A 20,102-nucleotide genomic window follows, 5' to 3' on the forward strand; every position below is an offset into this window, starting at 1 on the left:
CGAGCAGAGGGGCAGGGCCCTGAAACACCGGCAGCTTCGCCGCTTTGCCCCTTGTTTCGTGTGCTCTCGCCGAGAAGCCCTGCGAGGGACTGGGGCCCTGCTGGGCCTGGGGTCCAACGCGCTGCAGCATGTCTTATGAGGAGCGGCTGGGGGAACTGGGGGGGTTCAGTCTGGAGAAGAGGAGGCTGAGGGGAGACCTTCTGGCCCTCGGCAACTCCCTGCCAGGAGGGGGCAGAGAGGGGGGATGAGTCTCTGGAGCCAAGGCCCCAGCGCCAGGCCCCGAGGGAATGGCCTCAAGCTGCCCAGGACAGGGTCAGGCTGGCTCTGAGGAAGGATTTCTGTGCAGAAGGGGCTGTTGGGCGTTGGAATGGGCTGCCCAGGGCAGGGGGGGAGTCCCCGGGGTCCCTGGAGGGGTTGAAGAGTCGGGCTGAGCCAGCGCTGAGGGAGCTGGTGGGGTTGGGAAGGGTCAGGGTGAGGCTCGTGGTTGGACTGGAAGAGCTTCAAGGGCTTTTCCAACCAAAATGATTCCGTGACTCTGTAACTGCCTGCACCAACAGCCCTGGGATGTTTGCTTTTCCAAAATACGGTCCAGAAAACGCTTGATACAGCACAATGAAGAGGAATTCCCCACCATAACCAATTTAAAAGTTTATTGTTTGTTTTACCATAGCACCTGTAGGATTTTTAACATGTTAAAAACACGCACACACACAATTACAGAACTCTCAAAAAATGATTAACTTAAACCTTTATGACAAATACTGCTCAATGACCACATCGCACATAAATAGGATACAGAAGAGATAAAAATCCAATGTTTATTTTTGCCCCCATAAGAACCATTTACTTGAAAGAATTGGGCACTAGAGAGCACATGAGTTTTAGGGACTCAACACTCTTAAAGACCTGATTTTCCAAGAGAAGGTGCAGACTAGTCTGATGAGGAAGTTGAGTATTCATAGCTGCTCTTTAACTGGCTTAAAACCAAGCCAGTATTTCATGCACACCCTGAACTCACATGGCATTCACACCAAGACCTCAACTGAAGTGCCACTGAGGTTAAACCTCAATCTTTCCTTTGAATTCAGGTGGGTTTGGCTCAGTCCTGGGGATATTCAGGATCAGGAAATTAGGGTGAGAAGAGTAAAGCAACATTAGCATCATGCTCAGAAAAAAAGGTGAGGATCAGGGAGTATACAAGAATCAAGTAAAAAAACCCACAAAAATCATTATTTCTGGTATAAAACTGTTCGTGAACACTGTCGTTTTTCAGGATATCTTATAGGTGTAGAGCCCAGGCACTTGAGTTATTTTCAGCTTTACACTTCTGGTGGGTGGATCCTCTCCCACCATCCTATCATCCAATGTATTAATACAATGTTCAATAGTTTAAAAAAAAAAATTAAAAACACCCCCACAAACAAAAACCCCCACATGATCTCCCCAACACAGAAACAGAATGAAAAAGGAAGCATGAAGAGGAAAAGAACTGTTTCAACATTAACATGCTCAACAAACTGCTGACAGGTTTTAAGAGCTGAAACCATCAGGACCTTACAGGATGAAAAGAATCTTCTTCCATCATACACAGAACCATCTGCTTTGGGGGCACAGTTTATGGTGCAACACCAACCTCCAACACTAAACTGGTACTGCTGACACCCTACACTTAAGGACATCATTTTATCATCTCATGCTGCAAGGAAAAAGAGGAAGATGTCTCCCAACAATGACCCTGAAATGCCAACCTATTACCTAAATAACATATGGCTTTGAAATAGGGTTCCTTTTTGTGCTTAAAAGCAGAGGTGCAACGAGACCATTGTCCTCATGGAGAAGAATGAGAGCGGCTGGGGGAGCCCAGCAAGGCACTTTCTCCAAAAACATTGGCATAGGAAGACTTGAGGAACTGGACATAGTTTTGCATGCTGCGGTTGGTGCTCTCCGACTGCTCCAGCCGATCCTTTAAATCCTGTAGGCGACTTTCAAACCAGCGCTCTGCCTACACAAAGCAGCACAAAACACAGGCTGAAAGACAGCAACATTCATCTTATTCACGTTAAACTTAAGCTGTTCCCTGAAACTACTGAGGACAGCAAGAATTAGCACAGCAGTAGATGACATTACCATAGATGGTACTACGATATTTATAATTTGTTCTGCTCGTTTCCAACTCCATTCAGCAACCCGCTGATAAAAACAGGAGACAATGCATCTAATCAGTTGGGCTTTTAAAACTGATTAGCTATAGTTGTGGGGAATTAAACACACTCTGTTCTGAAAAGCAGCTTGACATGATCCATGTGCCAATGCAATTCCAAGTAAAACTCAAGTAAACAAGCAGGGTAAGTAGGACTTGTGAAAGATTCCCCTTTCTTCTACAAGTCCTTTCCTCTAGAAGAGAAACTGCATTCTCTATCAGATAACCAAGCACAGTACATGAAGTAGAAATCTGTCCATGATATCTGGTGCAAATCTCGTTTGAATGTAAGGTGTGAATCTTAAACACACAAAGTTTAGAGCAAGTTCATTGGGATCGTTGCTACAAGTAAACAGCAAATGAGAGTCCCCACTCCTGGATCAGTGACACAGCAGACATGCAGTCTCACACGTCTGTCAGGGACACACACATAACAGCACGTCACATTCAGAGACAGCTCTGCATGATTTTTGCAGCATGTCCATAGGACCTTGGCTTATGGACTCCAACTATTGCCAGGACACCACCACCATAGCAGGAGTATTCCTTGCAAGTCACTCACATCATCTTTGCTCCGACGCAACTGGTTCAGCTCTGTTTTATTCCTACTCAGCTGGGTCTCCAAATCCAACATCTTGGACTGGGCTGCCCTCTCTCTAGATGTTGCTCGTTCTCGAGTTTGTTCCACCTAAGTGTAGCAACAGAACAACAACTTAGGTTGTCTAAGGAAGAAAGATTTTTTTTCCCTATCCCATTTCCCATAAAAGCCCAATAAAGTTTAATTATACAAATTCTCATACATAAGCAGCAGTTCAGTCTTGTGCTTTTCTCTCTTCTGTTGCCAACTGGAACATGGGGTTCAGTTCTTCCACAGTTTAAGTGCAAACAGTACCAGGACATTTTATTATTTGTATTTCATTGAATGTGATGATTTTAATCATCATGAGGAGTTATTTCCAGCATTCTTGCTGCTTCCCTTTTACAGTCTGGGTAGTTTGGGGAGAATTCACAAACACAAGAAACCACTTACTTGTCTTCTGGCATCCTCAATGGCCATCTCCAACTGACGTGCCAAGGAGCTACATTCACGGGTCTTCTCCTCTAACCGCAGCTGACACTGGTGAATCGACTCCTCACGTTTTGCTATGACCTGAAGGAATTCTATGTTCTGGGCACTCGTCGTCTCTAGTTTTCTAGGTTAAGACAATAAGGGAATGAAACCTATTCATTTTAAATTGAGTGTGTTTCAGTCTGCCTTTTTGTCAGGTCCTGACTAGTCTGGGAATAAATTCTATTCCCCTGTGAAAGGCAAGAGCCCCAAGAAACACTTTTCCATGTCTCAAACCAAAATCTCAAAGATTGAAGGACATACAGAGTATTCACATACCTGCATTTTCCCAGACACTGTCACTAAAAGGCATTTATAAACACTGTAATATTCAGTAACCTCAAAATTGTCAGGCTAGATTGGACAAGAGGCTGGTCTGTCTGCTGTGTAAGTCACCATCCTTTCTAACAACATCCATAAAAGGTGCTGCAAAAACCTGTACACTCTCTTCAGTGGACAGCTACTGATTAGAGATCCTTGTGGGATAAGCAAATGCACAGAATCCTGGAAGCACATGGGGGACTGGAACAAGACTGATGCTATTTCAATCCCCTGAAAAAACAATGGGAAGAGGATGGAAATGGAAGGTTAAGAGAGCAAGAGAGCCTAATATTTCTAACCTTTCTAGCTCTTCCACCTTCAAGGTTAGCTGCTTTTTGTCCTCCTGGGCAGACTGATATCTCTCTCTTGTCATCTCCATTTTGTCCCCCTGGAGCTCAATCTAAAAATTACAGTAAGTAATTACTTTACAGAGTAGTCACTACACACACACGACCAAACACCTGAAACATATGCTCTCCAGAAGGAAACATGCTCAATTTGTAATTTCCAGAAAGCCCTAGAAAAGGAACAGCGGATAGAAAAGCAAAGCACTAAGCATCCATTTTGGTGGTGCTTCCTGTTAATGTTTGGAAAGGTACAAGAAAACTCTTCTGTGCTACAAATGAAAAGCCAAGTCCATAAACACTTGCGTGCAGAGCAGCCAGGTGTAAGCACAGCGAAGCACACGCGTTAGAAGCAGCCATATACATGACAGCAGCCCACAAAGGCATCAGAGCCTGAACTATCAGGAAGGTTTGTAATTCCAAGGCAATCAGGTAAAGCAGTCAGACTGTGAAATCATTTGCTGTGTCTCGAGGCATGGTTATAGAAGTGATGTCTGTCTGTAATCGTCCTGCAATACCTACACACTCCTCCTGGGGACAAAAAAAACAGTGACTAGGAAAACAACCTGAAATCAGGGTGAGAAAACAAGGTTGGGACAGCACTATCAGCAGAAAACCACAGGAGGGAAAGCTGACAAGATGATGGAAGTAATGGAAGCAAGTGTTGGCATTAGCAAAGGTTCTCACTGCTGGTACTCAAGTCCCAGTAAGGTTCCACACCAAGGAATGAAAACCCTTTCAAACAGTAAGGAATGCTACTTGCACAAAGACATGGCACACACCTTTATTTTGCAGTGCACGTTTAATCTTTTCAAAAAGAGACGAGAACAGAGATGAAGTTTGAACCTTGCTGTGATTAGAAATTCATGCTGGTCTCAAGACTTGTGGATTCCAGCGGTGCAGGTACTTTCTGCCAGTCCCTTACCCGCTGACGAAGATCTGCAATGATGATAGACAGGTCCATGTTCTTCTTCTCATAATTCTGAAGCTGGTCCTGACATTCTGCTAGCTGTGTCTCTGTGATCTTTAGGATCTCAGGCAGCTTCTCCAGTTCAGCAAGCCGACACTGGAACTGCTTACGTGCCTACAATCAGAGAAAAGAACATGAGGAACTTCCAAATGTTCATAAGATCAAGACTAAAAAATTTCTCAACTTCAGTGAAGCTTTGTTAATCTGCAGCCACAATGACACTGTGTGGATATTTGGCCAGTGCTGGGAGTTCAAAGTCTAAGGTCTTCTCCTACTCCAAAAGACTTTATCTTAGGATTTGGCATTCTCTACAGATGGAGTGAAAATGAGTATTTTGGATCCTGGGCTTCAATTTTACTAGAAGTACAAACTCTTTTTTTGGGGACAGCTGTTCATACCAGACAATGGTGCAACCTGCATAGTTCACTGCTCTAAACCACTATTTCTGCAGAAAAGGACACACTAAGCAATTTAAACACCTCTGGAAGAATGCCATATAGTAAAAAGAAGCTGCTGAGAAAAACTACTGTAAAAGGTAAACTCAGATAAACCCTTTATTTCCTATTCACAGCCATTTTTCACTACATTCAGAACATTAAGATCCATGAATGTCTACAACATATGAGTCTTTAGAGGAATAATTACCAGTTCAATCTCCTTGTTCATTTCATCCTTAAGTGTCTTGTTCTCTTTATCACACTTCTCCAGTTTTGCTGCCACATCATCTGCTTCGATTTGGGCCTTCAACACCTGGACATACAAAAAACCCCACATACTTGATCTCTCATATATAGTTTTCAACAAATGTGCAGTGCTTTGGAGTAGCTAAAGCTGCTCAAGGACCAGCAACAAGTTTCTTGCCACACTAACCACCACCCCAGAACTGTATTTGGAAGTTCACTTTCTGCTCCTGCCACCTGGATCATTTGGGCTTTCCAACAAGTGTTCTTCCCTCTTGCTTTATCTTCCTACTACCACAATATTCAAACTCCCCCCCAGAAAAGCAGCCAAGGAACAGTTCTTGCCATACTAAAAGGCAGAAGAAAGCATCTCATCTTTGTAAATAAGCAAGGGAAAGTGAAATAATTCAAACGAGTCTTTTCCATTAATCAAGATCTCTGCTGTGGGAGTCAGGTCTTCCTAACAACCAAGTTATCAGCACATAGTGAGAAAGACAAGTCTTCCCCACCTTGGCATACAGCACATGGCAGTCTGGATGCTGCCGTTTGAGAAAAAGTCAAGCTAATAGAGACAAAAGAACCAAAACCACATGAAATTGCAACATCCTCCAAGAGCAAGCACAGAGTTAAGGTACTACAGAATAATCCACAACAGTGAAGGGAGAAAACATGTTTATGCCAGGGCTGAAGGTTTTGATAAAATACCTACCTGTGACTTGTAGTTTTCAATCAGCCCTTCATAGTTCCTGACAGAGCTCTTGAGCTGCTGCACTTCCATCTGCGCCTGGTTCAGCTTTTCCTCCATTGGGACCACACTAGCCTGAAAAAACCAAACCATCTTCCATTGAGCGCTTAGAAGTATCTGCCACCTTAACTGCCTAACGTTGCTTAGACTGAGAAAAAAGTCTTTTGTCAGTGTAAGTCGGCAAAACTTTCCAGACCTCAGTGGATTGCCAAATTTACAGCAGAGCACAGAGGTTTGGGATGTGCAATCTTTCCATCTCCCTGAATGAGCTGTGCTACTTGGATTAGGGCCACTCCTTACTTGGAGCAATGCCTAGCTTTCCAAGAAGAAAATTATGTAGGTCACCTACAAGATCACCAGTGGTAAGAGATGACAAGAGAAATGCACCAGCCATTTGGGTTTTTTTTATTCTGGAGATTACCATTCTCTCTGCATGAGCTACAGTTTGTTCTCTGGCCAGCAACACAAAGATGTAAGGACAAGATGTAAGATCTCAGCTGGAAGAAACAGTACTTGGATTGGAGATATTCCTAGCCAAAACATGGAAGAAACCCAGTCCTCCCAGCATGTTCACTTTCTTTCTTCATGTCTCCTCCCAGCATACTTGCCCTATCACGCTCAGAATACAGTAAACCTGTTCCGAAACTAAACGGTAGCAATGGGTGCAAATCAACTCTGTCCTCAGAGGACAAGCAACTTGTATAATTTCTCTTTTTTTCCCCCCTAGAATTTCAGCATCAAACTCCTAGAATAACTGACCTTTAGCCTTTCATTCTCCATTTTGAAAGAAGTGGTCTCTGTAGTCTGTTCACGTAATTTATCCATCAAATTTTCTCTGCCCTCACGCATCTTGTCCTCCAGGGTTGCCTGCTGTTCCAGCAAGTCTGCAACACGGCTGCCAGACAAAGAAAATTTATTTATTCTTTCTTGTCACTTAAGGATTAGACTCCTAACCCTTGAAAAGTAGCTTCACAAATATGTCTTTTCCCTATCATTTCATCTTCTTCCTCCAGTCATGTACGCACCCTATCTGTTATGCTGTTCTACCACCTCAGCTTGATGGAGGTTGAATTGTCCCCTTGGAGCTCAAACACGTTGCCTCCAAGACACACAGGATAAAGAGGTACCTCTTTGTTGTCTGGTACCTACCTATTTTTTCCTGCAGCAACAACTGTACTGCAGTGATACCAACACATTTATTTTCTTACACAAGAAAACTGGAACAAAGTATTCTGCCTATCTCTTCTAATCCCTTCCATTCAAGCATCTCAAACAGATCTCCAAAGAAAGGTAACAATTCTTCCAAAGCATTACAAAAATGGCAAAGGAACAGAAAGTCTTAAGGGTCAGGAAACCCTTTAACACCTGCCTTTCCTGTGGCAGGTCAGCAGCAGCAGCCACACCTCTCACTCACACACTGCAGACTCTGCTTTAGCTCTTAGGCAGTGCTGGTTTTGGTCAGATATTTACAATTAGATTAATTTAATTAAAAAATTATCCTTGAACTTAGAACTTATCCCCACTCATGCTTGTTTCTCCAAACTAATTTTATGTTAACCTGTTCAGCGTAACAATTTCCAGTTCAAGGTCACTCTTTTCCTTTACTACTTTGTTGTAGCGACTCCTCCAGGACTCCAGAGTAGACAGTGCCTCAGAAACGTAACTGTCCTGCCAAACGAAATACATACATGAGGAAAAGAGCAAGGGGGACAAAAATGTCACTGAACATGGGATATGCAGACAATACACAGAGATGTTGATATGGGTAAGCATGATATGTGCAGAGACTTCACTAATATTTTTAAAATATTGAGCACAAGTATTTTTATTCTTCCTGATCCTTCAGAGAGAGGTGTTTCCCAACACTACTGTCAGCCAACAGACATAATAGCAGCAAAAGAAGAATAATCCTCTTTGAAGGCAGGTGTACTACCATAAATACAAAGCACGGCTAAGACTCTACAAGTGGCTCTGGTCCCTGGAATTCTAAAATCAATGCAGAAAAAAACCCAATCATGTAGTGCAAAAATCCATGATTCCTTCTGATTTGTTTTACTCCTAACTCTTCTACTTTTTCTTGATATCCTTAAGTCATCTTTCAACAGGAAATTCCTGTACACCTCTAGGTCTTTGTACTTCCCTGCTCTGACTAGTTTCTGGATTAGCAACCAACTCCATTCACACTTTCAGTCAAAGCCACAAGGCTTCATTTTATTGGCTTTTTTCAACCCTCAGATTCTAAAGAACCAGGAGAAAAATCAGATCTGTTAGTTTAGTGTGATCTAAGTTACTGCATGTCCTAAGTTAAGGACGTGCAGTGAATACAGTGACAGCTGAGAAAACTGGATTTGTTCTAAACTTAGCATAAATGGGCCAAGGCACCAAGACAGAAATAAATCTCATTAGTTGAAAGCAGAGACTGTCCCCAGAGCCGCTATCAGAAATCAAAGATCTAGGTGCATAAGCTGAAATGAGGTCTCTCCCCCTATGTTATGAGGTACCTTTTCTGCTAGCTGGACAGTCAACTGCCCTGCATACTCCTCACTCCGCTCTGCCCGCTCTTTCTGTGCGCGGATGGCTTTCTTCAGGGCCTCTTTATCCCGGTCTGCCTTCTGCCTTAGTTCTTTCAGTTGTTCCATTGTAAATTCCACCTCTGCCTTATGCTGAGCTTCACTACGCTCCAGATTCTGCAGCAGGGGAAGAAAACACACCACATGGAATAGTGTCCTTATGCAGGTATACCCAAAGCAGCAACTTATTTCCTGGAAACAGTGGAGAGAGCTGGGCATAACCCCCCAACCTCCAGCCTGGAGGTACCTGCAATCACATTTCACCTACACAGTCCTGTCCTAATGTTGACATATCAGCATGACACGTCTGTCTTTCCTTCCAAAAGTCTTCCTTTTTCCTTTCATAAGCTACTCTCTAGAATACTGATTTCCTATCCTGACCAAGATAAATACTAGTCTACCAGTCTTTTGATCTACCTGAGAACATTCTCTTTAATTGAAATACTCGCATATAATTATGTTGCTTTATACTGCTATAAAGCTTAACAGAAATAAAGCTCTTCTAAATCATTAACATACATATGTTCATCACAACATCAACAGATATGTTAAACATAAGACTTTGAACAAGATAAACCAGGGGAACCTTCTCTTCCTCATTAATACTGTAGAAAGCACATGAGTATGATCAAACACAGGAACTCATGGCACAGCACTTTTTCCAAAAAGCAAATAGTTTACAATCTGTCTTGATGCTTGCCCAAACCAAAACCATCTTTTAAATAATTATGTAGTAATTAACTTAGAAAAAAAAAAAAAAAATCTAATCAATGCACATAGACCTTATGGCTATGAATTTGCCTCATGCATCAAAAGTGAAAAGCTTTTCTTTTCTTACTTCATTTGAAAAGTATGGGGCATGTTAGTGGCACAAACATCACCAGCCAGTGGTAGAAGAATAGTTGGTGAGTGCTACTGCCCTTGTCAGTCAATTCAGTCCATGAGTGTAAATGAAAAGACAACCCCCAGGGACCACCGAGAACATACCCGTATCTGTATAGTCAGACGGTTGTTCTCAGCTTCTTTGTTTCGCAGTTGTGCTTGTAAGTGGCCTCTCACAGCCTCCATAGATTTGGAGAGTTCGCATGCTGTCTTTGCTTGGTCCTAAATAAGAAGCAAAAAATGACACACACCACCTTCCTCAACAAGCTAATTAGAAGGAACACTTTATAATATGTAACAGTGTCAGATTTCTTCACTGAATGATCTCAGCCACCTCCACTTTCCTCAGATGCACCTTCACATCTTCTCTGCTCCAACAAAATGGGCAACAAATGGGTAGCTCTTTATTTTACATCAGATGTGAATGACTGGCCTGAAAGATTTGTTCAAAGGCAACACGTCCTTCACATCTGAGCTCTTGCACTACATTTCTTTTTTACTTCCTAAACTGAGGAAGAGACTGGAATTTGACATCAGGAACCAAAATGACCCTAAACAGAACGGCAACTCAGTGATAAGCCCAAACAAAGAGAAGACCACCTATTCATCTTTGTGACAGGTCTTACTGGCAGAATATGGAATCTACAACTGTGTGGGAGCAGGTAGCTGTCTAGTTTTATAAGCAAGCCAGTCATCTGAACCCTTAAAAAGTAATCGTCTACAATTACAAACCCATACTTTGGACTACCTGTGGTTCTACAGAACTGGAAGGTGGAGTAAAGAGAGGAAAATAGAAACAGGAAACTACCTTTTCTGCCTGTATCTGAATGGTAAGATTGTCCACTTCTTCTTCTTTCTCCCGAAGCTTCATCTGAAGTTGCTGGGAAAACAAACACCACTCAAATGTTAGGTAACAAGCACATTTAGGTTGGTAGGTGGAGGGAAAGAGGTGTAACTGCCACCCTCCTGAGACCCTCTGATCCACAGCACTCTCTCTGGTAACCACAGCAACAGCATCCTCCGCCCTGGAGAAACAGGCTGCATCCTCCTCAAGCAGAAAGCAAAAGGGATACACGTACATTTGTGTAACAGGGCACAGGATATCCAATCAAGAACAAGGACCTAGCAGGACTACATACTCTACAGACAAAAAGAGGGCATTACCTATGTCTCAGAGCAAGTTTTATAATTTCTGGCAGCGTAAGGACTCTTTTCTCAGTTTAAAGATAAGGAAATGAACAAAAACTGGCACCAGGTCACTCATTCAGTGACAGAAGCAGATTCAGAAAGCTTACCCTCTTTGTGCTTTTCTGTCTCTAAGGATAACCTGACAAACAGAAACAATAAGATGATTTCCAAACTGAAGAATTCTATCCTGATTGTCAGGGATATTTTGGCAGTAGATATTTTTTTTCTCTTCCACCCTCAGAGTTTTCTTTTTAAAGAAATATGTAGTACGATTCTTGCTCTGTACATTCAGTGCCGTAAGCAAATGTAAGCATAATCATTTGTACTTAAACATAATAAGAACAGGCTCAAGTTCTCCTTTAGAGCTGAATACTGTAAATCCTGATGGTGCTCTTATATGTAGGTGTAGTTGTGCCATCCCCATTCTAAGCCCCCCATATTTCAAAGGCTATGAAAATCTATCCACTTTAAAATGTAGGTTGTTAATCTCAGGAGCAATGTAGTAGCTCTGATTACCACAAAAGCCAAACTATTTTTTATTGGTCTAAAAGATATTAGTGTAAGACTTGATGGCTGAATACAAGACAAAGAAGAGCTTGTCATTTTAGATCTCTGCTTTATCATTAAAGGAAAAAAAAAAAAAAAAAAATATTATGGTTTGCTTACCATTTTGTCTGCATCTGAGTCAGCCAGCCTTTTCAGTAGTGCTCCCTGCCGCTCCAGTATCTTCTGAGCATCCTTCTACAAAAGAAATGTGAGAAAAATTGATAACTAAAAAGTCAATTTTATACAGATTCTTTAAATGGAACTGGACAAATGAACCATTTCCTCCCAGTTGCAGCAGCAGTTCTCAGAAGATACCCAGAAGCATCAAATTTGCTAAATATTTCACATCACCCATCTCAGAAAGCTTTTCCACTTTTCAGTCAAAGATTATCATAAAAAACATGATGCCAATTTAAGATCTTTCCAACCCGCCTGCTACTCAGGGAAAGTCATGTGGAAGAACTCAGTCCTTTTATCCAGTCTCACTGGTAGCTGAAAGAACTGTTACCATCAGCCTGCTTTTGCTCACATGGAATATAAACTACAGAAGAAATTTAATTTCTGTATTGCTCTTAAAAGCAGTACAGAACTGTTTATCATTTCTCTGTTATTGCTCTTACAGCCTACAAAAATAAAGGTCTGAAGATCTTCAGGCTCCCATTAGCTAAGGCCACATCTAGTCTTTCGAGTTCAGCCAATGCAATTGTAGCAGTTACATTTCAGACTAGCTGGAGCAGCAGATACAGCTGTATCCACAGGAGAAACACTACTGCCTATGCCTTTTAATACAAAGACTTAGGTGCTCTAATATCCTCAAAGCAGAAAAGTCAGTCTCACTCTATGATGTAGGCAGGAATTAAAAAAAAAAACCTATCCACCCTTTACGACACAGGGTCAACAGAGTTGAGGAAGGGAAAAAAAAAAAAAAAAAAAGAGTTAAAAGCTCTGAAACTCCATCTCAGTCCACAAGACAACATAGCCTCCTGCAGTCATCCAAGTTCAAGCACACAGACTGCTCACCTCCCTGTCGTGCTGCTCTCTGAGAAGTTCTCGTAGTGTCCGGTTGGTTTCTTCAAAGGTGCTCAACTTCTGGAGCAGAAGCTCTTTTTGTCTTGTCAGTGCATTAATGTCTGAACTGCTCATGTGTTTCTCCTAAAGGACAAAAAAAAACAAGAAAAGAATTGTTCACATGGAATTAATGTGTGAAGCTGATACAAGCATGAGCAGTGCAACAGTCAGCACCACGTGTGCAGAAGGTGACTGGATGCTGCAAAGTAAATACCCCACTTCCAAACAAAACTAGCATACACCTTAAACATGTTAAACCCCTTCACTTTTCCTTACATTCTTCTGGATCAGCAACTGCAACGTTACACTTTTAAGACAGCCATGTAACAGGACAATGTAGTAAGGGGGGGGAACAAAAAAAAATAAGGACAACACCTACAATGTTGAGTCTCCCAATTGTGTTTTTCAGGGCATGGATCTGCCTGGCTGCTGCTGCTCCATCCCTTTCTGCCTCGCTCAGCTTGGACATCAAACACTCTTTCTCGTGCTGCAAGTACTTTTTCTGTAGCCTGTAATGAGAATTCAGCCATCAGAGAAACAAGAAGCTTTGACAGCTGTACCAGCCACTATTGATATACAGCTGATTGGGTTAAAACTCAAAAACCCTCAAATCAGAGAATGAAGGCTCTAAACAAACACTACTTGAGATTTACCCGCTTTTAGTGTGGAAGTTGTGACAGAAACCAATAAGTAGACACCAGGAGCTTGCTAGGACCATAGCTAAGAAACAGTAACTGAGAGGGGACAAAGCAGGCTGATACCAAAGCCTGCACACACTGCTGAACACAAAACACAATGCTGTGCTTTTCCCAGGCACTTAAGCCACACCAGAAGTAAGATTCCAAATAGCTGAACATGAAATAGGAAAGCACACCAAGCTCAAAGTTCTTAACCAGGGCTTGCAATCTCAGAAGTATTCACAAAGTTTTCTGAAAAAGTAATACACAGTATTAACTTCCAAGTGACCTTTCTTAAGGAAAAAATAACTAACTCTCTTAAAACACTAGTGTCCCCCTGGAGACACAAACTTCCCTAATTTAGATACAAAACAGATGCAAAAATGTCAGACTTTGAGACCTTCAGGGTCACTAAGAAAAAAACAAAACACCATGATGCAGTCTCAGTGGCTGTCACTCTCATTTCAGTATGATCTTCACGAAGGCCAAAAATTCTCCTCTCGTTTTCAGCTCCATGTTTATTTATTGTTCTATCAATATCATCCTAACTCAAATAGTAGCTCTTAGCCTTCAAGACATTAACTGCAGAGCTAGGATAGCCCTCCAGCAGGCCATACAAGCCAACCACTCTCAGGTTCCTCTCAGAATAGTTTTTTCTATTCCAATAATCATGCTAGAGACCTCCTCTGCAGCTATCACCATCTCAAGTCCCCCTTCTAAAAGGTGACAGAAAAAAAAAATAATTTAAAAATCCAAGAACATTAGTTCTTCAGTAGCACTGCAACCCAGGGTACAAACTAGAACCTCAACTAATGTTAGCAAAAAAGGAGGTTGGTGCCCTGTAGATACTACTACTTGTAGTAACAATGGAGAACCAGAGCTTTCTTACACAGTCAGATCTTTCTCTTCCTTTATGCGCTCAATATTGCGCCTGAGCAGTGTATTCTCGTGTTCTGTTTCTGCCAGCTCTTGTGTGACCTCATGCAGTTCTTCTTTCTGCTCCTCAAGGAGACGCTTTGTCCTTTGCTGCTGTTCCGCCTTTTTCTGTAGCTTGGCCTGAAGAAGATATTTAAATAGAAGTTAACGCAAACCAGGTGCTTTTACAGTGATAGACAGAATCCACATCTCAAGCCAATGAACCAGCTATTCCTCTGTGACAAACAACAAAGGACCATAGCTGTTTGGGGTTTTTTTTTGCTTAGATACTTCCAGGTTGTTCTTGTGCACAAAGGGCATAATTCACTTATTGCCTGGAAATACCTTCCATTCCACACACACAGGGAGAAGCAAGCACCCTGGCTCTAAGTCCAAAATTGTTATCAGCATGAGACATGTGACAGACCTCAAACATGGCAGGAAAGGAGCTCTGGTAGCAGTTCACATGCTGGAGATGGCTCCCATTGTTCCACTATTGCTCTGTGAGATCCAGGGAACTGGTGGAATCAACCTAAATAGTCCCTGTCATTTTGTTTCTATCTACCCTTTAATAAAACATCAACATACTGTATTTTTCACCTTCTAGAATGACCAGTTTTCAGATTTTGGACTTGTGCAGAAGAGATATTTGGAAACTGAAGCAATACCATATCAAATGGATAATGTTTTAAAATGTTTCACAGTCAGGCTTAGTGAATTTCTCATTAGGATAATTCAGCTTTTCTAAACAACTCTGATTTTTTTTTTTTTTTTAAGAAAGCTACCAGTGGCCTGGGTAGCCTTCCACTGCACCAAGACTTGACTCCAGCCTGCTCTTGCAAAACAATCAGCTACAAAGCCCAAGTCATCAGGTCTTTATGCTGCCTCCTCACCTCATTCTTCAGCGTTCCCACCTCATTCATCAGGCTATCTATCTTCTTTTCATATTTGTTCATTTTGCTGTAAACAGCATCCTCCTCATCTGTAGAGAGGTCACTCAGGCGCAATACTGAGAGCATTCTTTCAGAATCTGGAGAAGTAATTTCGAGGCGTCGAGCTGGTCCCTGTTAGAAAAGCAATAAAGAGAATCAATTTTTTAGTATAAAATTATAAACAGTGTTCTAACCCTAACTCTGTTAAAAACAGAGACTAGGTCGCATCATGCAATAAGGCTAATAAGAAAAAAAACATTTGTAAGCAGCTATTTCCATCAGAGAAAGGTCAAGAATGCAGAAAGACTAGAACAGAAAAAGAAGGAAAAAAAAAAAAAGTTCAAATTCTCAGCTAGGAAGAGCCAGGAATACAAAAGGCAAAGCTATCAACCCATGAGAAAGAAAACATTACACAATACTACAGAAATACTCCATGCTTTGGAAGAAACTAAGAACAGCAGCCCCTCGCTGTGCTTCCACATGAGATCTTGAAGGGGATGAATAAAACTACAATAAACAAACAAATCTGTCTAAGTTTGTCTGGCTTCTAGAGGAAGAAAGGCATGCTATGGCCATAGGCTGCTAATTAATTTCCAATTGTTCTATATTAAAAAGTGAAAAAGATTTTTAGAAGACACTTAAAAAGGATAGTAGGTGACAGTAGCCTTCTTTCAGATCAGCCCAGCTCCCTCACTACACAGTTGCTCTCTTTAACCTCAGATAAACCTGAAAGCTTGTTTTAAAGAGCAAACCCAGCCGTACCTCCCATTTGTAGGTGGACTCCCCAACAGATGTTTTGCCTGGGGGAATCCAGGGGGCCTTAGATTTCACCCGGACAGTTCGACACACATTCGTTGTATCTGTTTTTATTTTCTGGTTTTGCTTTTGCTAAAGAAAGAGAAAATAAAATAAATCACAGACTTTTAAAGAACCATTTAAAATTTTTCGTGCTGCAAAAACAAATGAAAGACCATTCAAACAAAAATATCACAGTGTTTCACATGATACATCAGATCAGATGAGCCAGAAGCCATCGGAGGAGGCTAACAGCAACCAGGTTATTGCACGTTCAGTTGACAGTATGGCTTAATGTGGTAAATTCTTCTTGTTTACCATGTAGTGACTCTGTTACTGGGATACCTGCACTTGAGGTGATAAGAGCCTTACCCAGCAGCCAGGGGTGGGAGATTGGGGTGGCAGGGAAGGAAGTCTCTGTATGGAGATACACAAAAAAATACCACAATACAACCCATTCATGTGAAGAAGGAACAACCTGGGAGATCCCTTCTCCATTCCACATTCATCTCACAAAAGAGCAGGTGTACCATTTGACAACACTACCAGAGAAAAAAAGAACAGTGCAGTGTGACTGGTTATGAAAAGCCCCTGAAGTGTTTTCCCTGCTTTGCAGCCAACTAATAGATCCACATTTATTTTTATTGAACTCAAAGTGCTTGTAACTGAATGAAAGTTAAAGTGGTTTAGCACAATTCTAAACCTAGAGAAAAATCAGATATTCTAAATATTCCCTACAGGCAATTAATTAATAGGAGTAATTGATTTCACTGTCAGGCTCTACCCCATTGTGATATTTGCCATTAGCAACAACCACAAAATAGAGGACTTAGAACAGGGTGTCTGCACATAAGGAAGAGCAAGCAATCAACTTCCATCACCTTTTGAGAACAAATTTACACAAACATCCAGCTACAAAAGAGGATATGAGATAACTAGAAACAAAACTTCAGTATTGCCTTCTGCCTACTGTGGATAAGGCTATGAAGAGATCCTCTGCTGCAGAGCTCAGTGGACTGCAAAGGTGTTTAATGCCAGAACATGGTTTGAATCCAGACTCTTTTTCTAAATATATTTATTTTAATACAATCAAGATAGATTTTGAAATGCCTAGATATTACATTTCCCCAAACCTTTCCTATAAAAATTGGGATAAAGCCAAAGATAAATCATTTCCTGGACACAAATCCAGGAAATAAAAAGAGAAAATTCCCCCAAACCACATCACATTGGAATCAATGCTCCTCACAGTGACCCTTGAACACCTGAATTAACTATATATTCTATATTATACTTAAATCATCTTAAATAGAGAAGACGCATTACTGGAAATTCACCACTGAATATGAATTCAAATCTTACAGTTCTAATACAACAGTAAAACAAACCTTGAAGATTTTGTAGTGCTTCTACAACCGTTCACCTTCCTCTTTGTAGCCCTTACAAAACACCCAGGTACACACTCCTACCTGGCATTTCGCAGGTGTGGTTTTCTGACCCTTTTTTATATGGACATGGACAGGGGTGTTTTCATCCACATGGACGTGCAAAGGGGGAGATGAGGAACGGTTCTTCATGGCTCTTCTCCCACAGATGGGAAAGGGCAATACAATGAAAGGAAACCTGTGAATAAGGAAACTGGAAATAACAACACTTCCCTCCCTCTGTGCCAGAGGGCAACAATGGCTGGCTTTGGTTAAAGTTGGAGCTTGCTTTCAGTAGTGTGCAATTCAAAATGGCAGATGCTATTCTGCTGTAAAGCTAGGATTAATGCACATAATTTCTCTGCTTCTACTATTTTCTGCTTTTAGCATGGTTATTAAAGACCACATGCAGTTAGATTGATGGCAAGTGTCTGTAAGAGTCACTGGAGTTCAAAGTCTTAGAGCAAGTGAGCAAATCAAGAGTTCCAGTAACCAACACAATCTGAGTATGAAGAGAAGTGTGAAGGGAAAAGAAGAGGAGCCTTTAACATACTTTTTAGCAGAACAGTTTAGTTAAGAAAAAACAGGAAATTATCAGGATCCTTCCATCCTAGAACTCTGAACCTACAAACATTTTCATATGTGCTTAACTTCATCTTTTTGGTGTTAAACAAATGTTTAAAAACTTTGAGATCATAGCAAGTCTTCAGAAAAAAGCATAACCTTAAACAATATCTAACATAACACAGAAAAAGCCTGGAGATGCAAGGTTAAAAGTCATCACCTTTGAGTTTGATGCTTCAGTAAAGATAACAGTATAACGCAATTGCAAATCTTACTGAAAATCCACCAGCAGCACTAATCTGATTCTAGCAGAAAGGTTTTTGTAAGCCTAGTTAAAATTACTTACAGTTATCCTAAAACTTTTAGCTCTTCTAGAGACTGTGCTCCATGTATAGACTGAAGTCATTTCATCGTTGATAGATGAGGGACACCTGATACAGAAATAATAAAATGACTAACAGGAAAAGGTGCCCATTTCTGAACATCCTTTTCTTTACAATTTAAGGCAACATGCAGGCTCAAACACATCAAATATATGAACCCAAGCAACAAAAGTTGGCCAAGTGCAAGGTCCTGCACATGGGTTGAGGCAATCCCAAGCACAGAGACAAGTTGAGGGATGAGGGGATTTGAGAGCAGCCCCAAGGAGAAGGACTTGGGGATATTAGTGAATGGAAAACTGACTGTGAGTCAGCAACGTGCACTCGCAGCCCAGAAAGCCAACTGTGTCCTGGGCTGCATCAGAAGTGTGGCCAGCAAGCTGAGCATGGGGATTCTTCCCTCTTACTCTGCTCTCATGAGACCCCCTTGCAGTGCTCTGGGGCCCCCGACATCAGAAGGACATGGACCTGCTCAAGCGGATCCAGAGGAGGCCACGAAGATGCTTGGGGGGCTGGAGCACCCCCCTGTGAGGACAGGCTGAGAGAGTTGGGGGGTTCAGCTGGAGAAGAGAAGGCTCCAGGGAGACCTTCCAGTACTTAAAGCTGGGGAGGGACTGTTTATCAGGGAGCATAGTGAGAGGACAAGGGCGATGGTTTTAAACTGAAAGAGGGTGGATTCAGATTAGATATAAGGAAGAAATTCCTCCCTGTGAGGGGGGTGAGGCCCTGGCACAGGTTTCCCAGAGCAGCTGTGGCTGCCCCCTCCCTGGGAGGGTTCAAGGCCAGGTTGGACGGGGCTTTGGGCAACCTGGGCTAGTGGAAGGTGTCCGTGCCTGTGGCAGAGGGTTGGAACTGGGTGATCTTTAAGGTCCCTTCTAATCTAATCCATTCTGATTCTATGACACCAGGCTTAGTGAACTAATCTTAGGGTAACGCTCCTTCACGATTTGCCACACAACAAAAAGTGTTAAAAGGAAAGTGTTACTTGCAGTGCAGTAGACCAGGATTTTGTACAATGTTTCTGCTAGACTAGAATTTAGATCACTTGCTATAGCTCACTGATTAATCTGTCAGTTTGTCAAGGCTCATGTAATAGCGTACTCTAAATAAAACTAATAATACTGCACCTGTTTTAAAGTAATATGTTTTGTCTTAAACACACCTGTACATAACGTCAGATTTATGAAAATCACAGAGGGGAAGACACATCAGTACTTCCCTCAGTCAGAAATAGGAAGTGGCAGCTTTCTGAAGGAACAGGATTCCCCAGCTTCTGGCTATGACCAACCCCAAGCATCACTGGGTGTTTTTATCCTCTTCTTTCCAAAGAGGGGTTAAACTCTCCTCAGGCCCGAATGTACACACCCCCTACAGCACGGACTGAAAACTTGAGAGCTTTTGAATCACCGCAATTCGGCTGCTGTTACCCAGCTGCCCCTAGCAACAGGGTTTATTTCAGAAGTTTAAGTTCTCCTGCCATCTCTGGAGCCTTTGCAAAGGATCTGCGGCTGCCTCAGCCTGGCAGGGACATAGTCTGAGGTCAGTCTCCTGCTCACAGCAGGAGCAGCGCTGAGCTCAGAGCAGGGTTTTACCCTCTCGGGGCTGGAAAACCCCCGGGGACGGCGCCACACCCCGAGCAGCCCGTTATACATTTGAAGTCGCCTGATCGTTCCCGCTTTCCCTCGCCGCGGGAAGGACCGTCCCAGGGGCTACGTCCCACTACTGACACGGCGGGGAAGGCGCCGACGGGCTAGCTCCCGGGGGCTCAGACCTCCCGCGGCCACACGGCGAGG

The 20,102-nt window shown here is 42.2% G+C and overlaps 1 protein-coding gene across 1 annotated transcript in view; it reads right to left on the reverse strand.

Moving 5' to 3' along the window:
- Nucleotides 1-654: 654 nt before the first annotated feature.
- ODF2 (outer dense fiber of sperm tails 2) overlaps nt 655-20,102 on the reverse strand; it is a 19,683-nt gene continuing 235 nt past the window's right edge. Inside the window, exons 2-21 of the mRNA XM_026860621.1 lie at nt 18,276-18,360; nt 17,411-17,564; nt 15,909-16,034; nt 15,108-15,278; nt 14,189-14,355; nt 13,002-13,131; nt 12,575-12,706; nt 11,675-11,749; nt 10,629-10,700; nt 9,926-10,042; nt 8,870-9,055; nt 7,927-8,036; nt 7,128-7,263; nt 6,333-6,443; nt 5,589-5,693; nt 4,899-5,057; nt 3,929-4,029; nt 3,231-3,393; nt 2,763-2,888; nt 655-2,002 (exon numbers count right to left, since the gene is read on the reverse strand). Of these exons, the coding sequence (XP_026716422.1) occupies nt 1,829-2,002; nt 2,763-2,888; nt 3,231-3,393; nt 3,929-4,029; nt 4,899-5,057; nt 5,589-5,693; nt 6,333-6,443; nt 7,128-7,263; nt 7,927-8,036; nt 8,870-9,055; nt 9,926-10,042; nt 10,629-10,700; nt 11,675-11,749; nt 12,575-12,706; nt 13,002-13,131; nt 14,189-14,355; nt 15,108-15,278; nt 15,909-16,034; nt 17,411-17,518 (2,469 nt within the window). The 5' untranslated portion in view covers nt 17,519-17,564; nt 18,276-18,360 and the 3' untranslated portion in view covers nt 655-1,828. The remainder of the gene's footprint in view (nt 2,003-2,762; nt 2,889-3,230; nt 3,394-3,928; nt 4,030-4,898; nt 5,058-5,588; nt 5,694-6,332; nt 6,444-7,127; nt 7,264-7,926; nt 8,037-8,869; nt 9,056-9,925; nt 10,043-10,628; nt 10,701-11,674; nt 11,750-12,574; nt 12,707-13,001; nt 13,132-14,188; nt 14,356-15,107; nt 15,279-15,908; nt 16,035-17,410; nt 17,565-18,275; nt 18,361-20,102) is intronic.

The sequence above is a fragment of the Athene cunicularia genome, assembly GCF_003259725.1.
Source record: "Athene cunicularia isolate RWA chromosome 17 unlocalized genomic scaffold, athCun1 chr17_part1, whole genome shotgun sequence".
Classification (NCBI taxonomy): domain Eukaryota; kingdom Metazoa; phylum Chordata; class Aves; order Strigiformes; family Strigidae; genus Athene; species Athene cunicularia.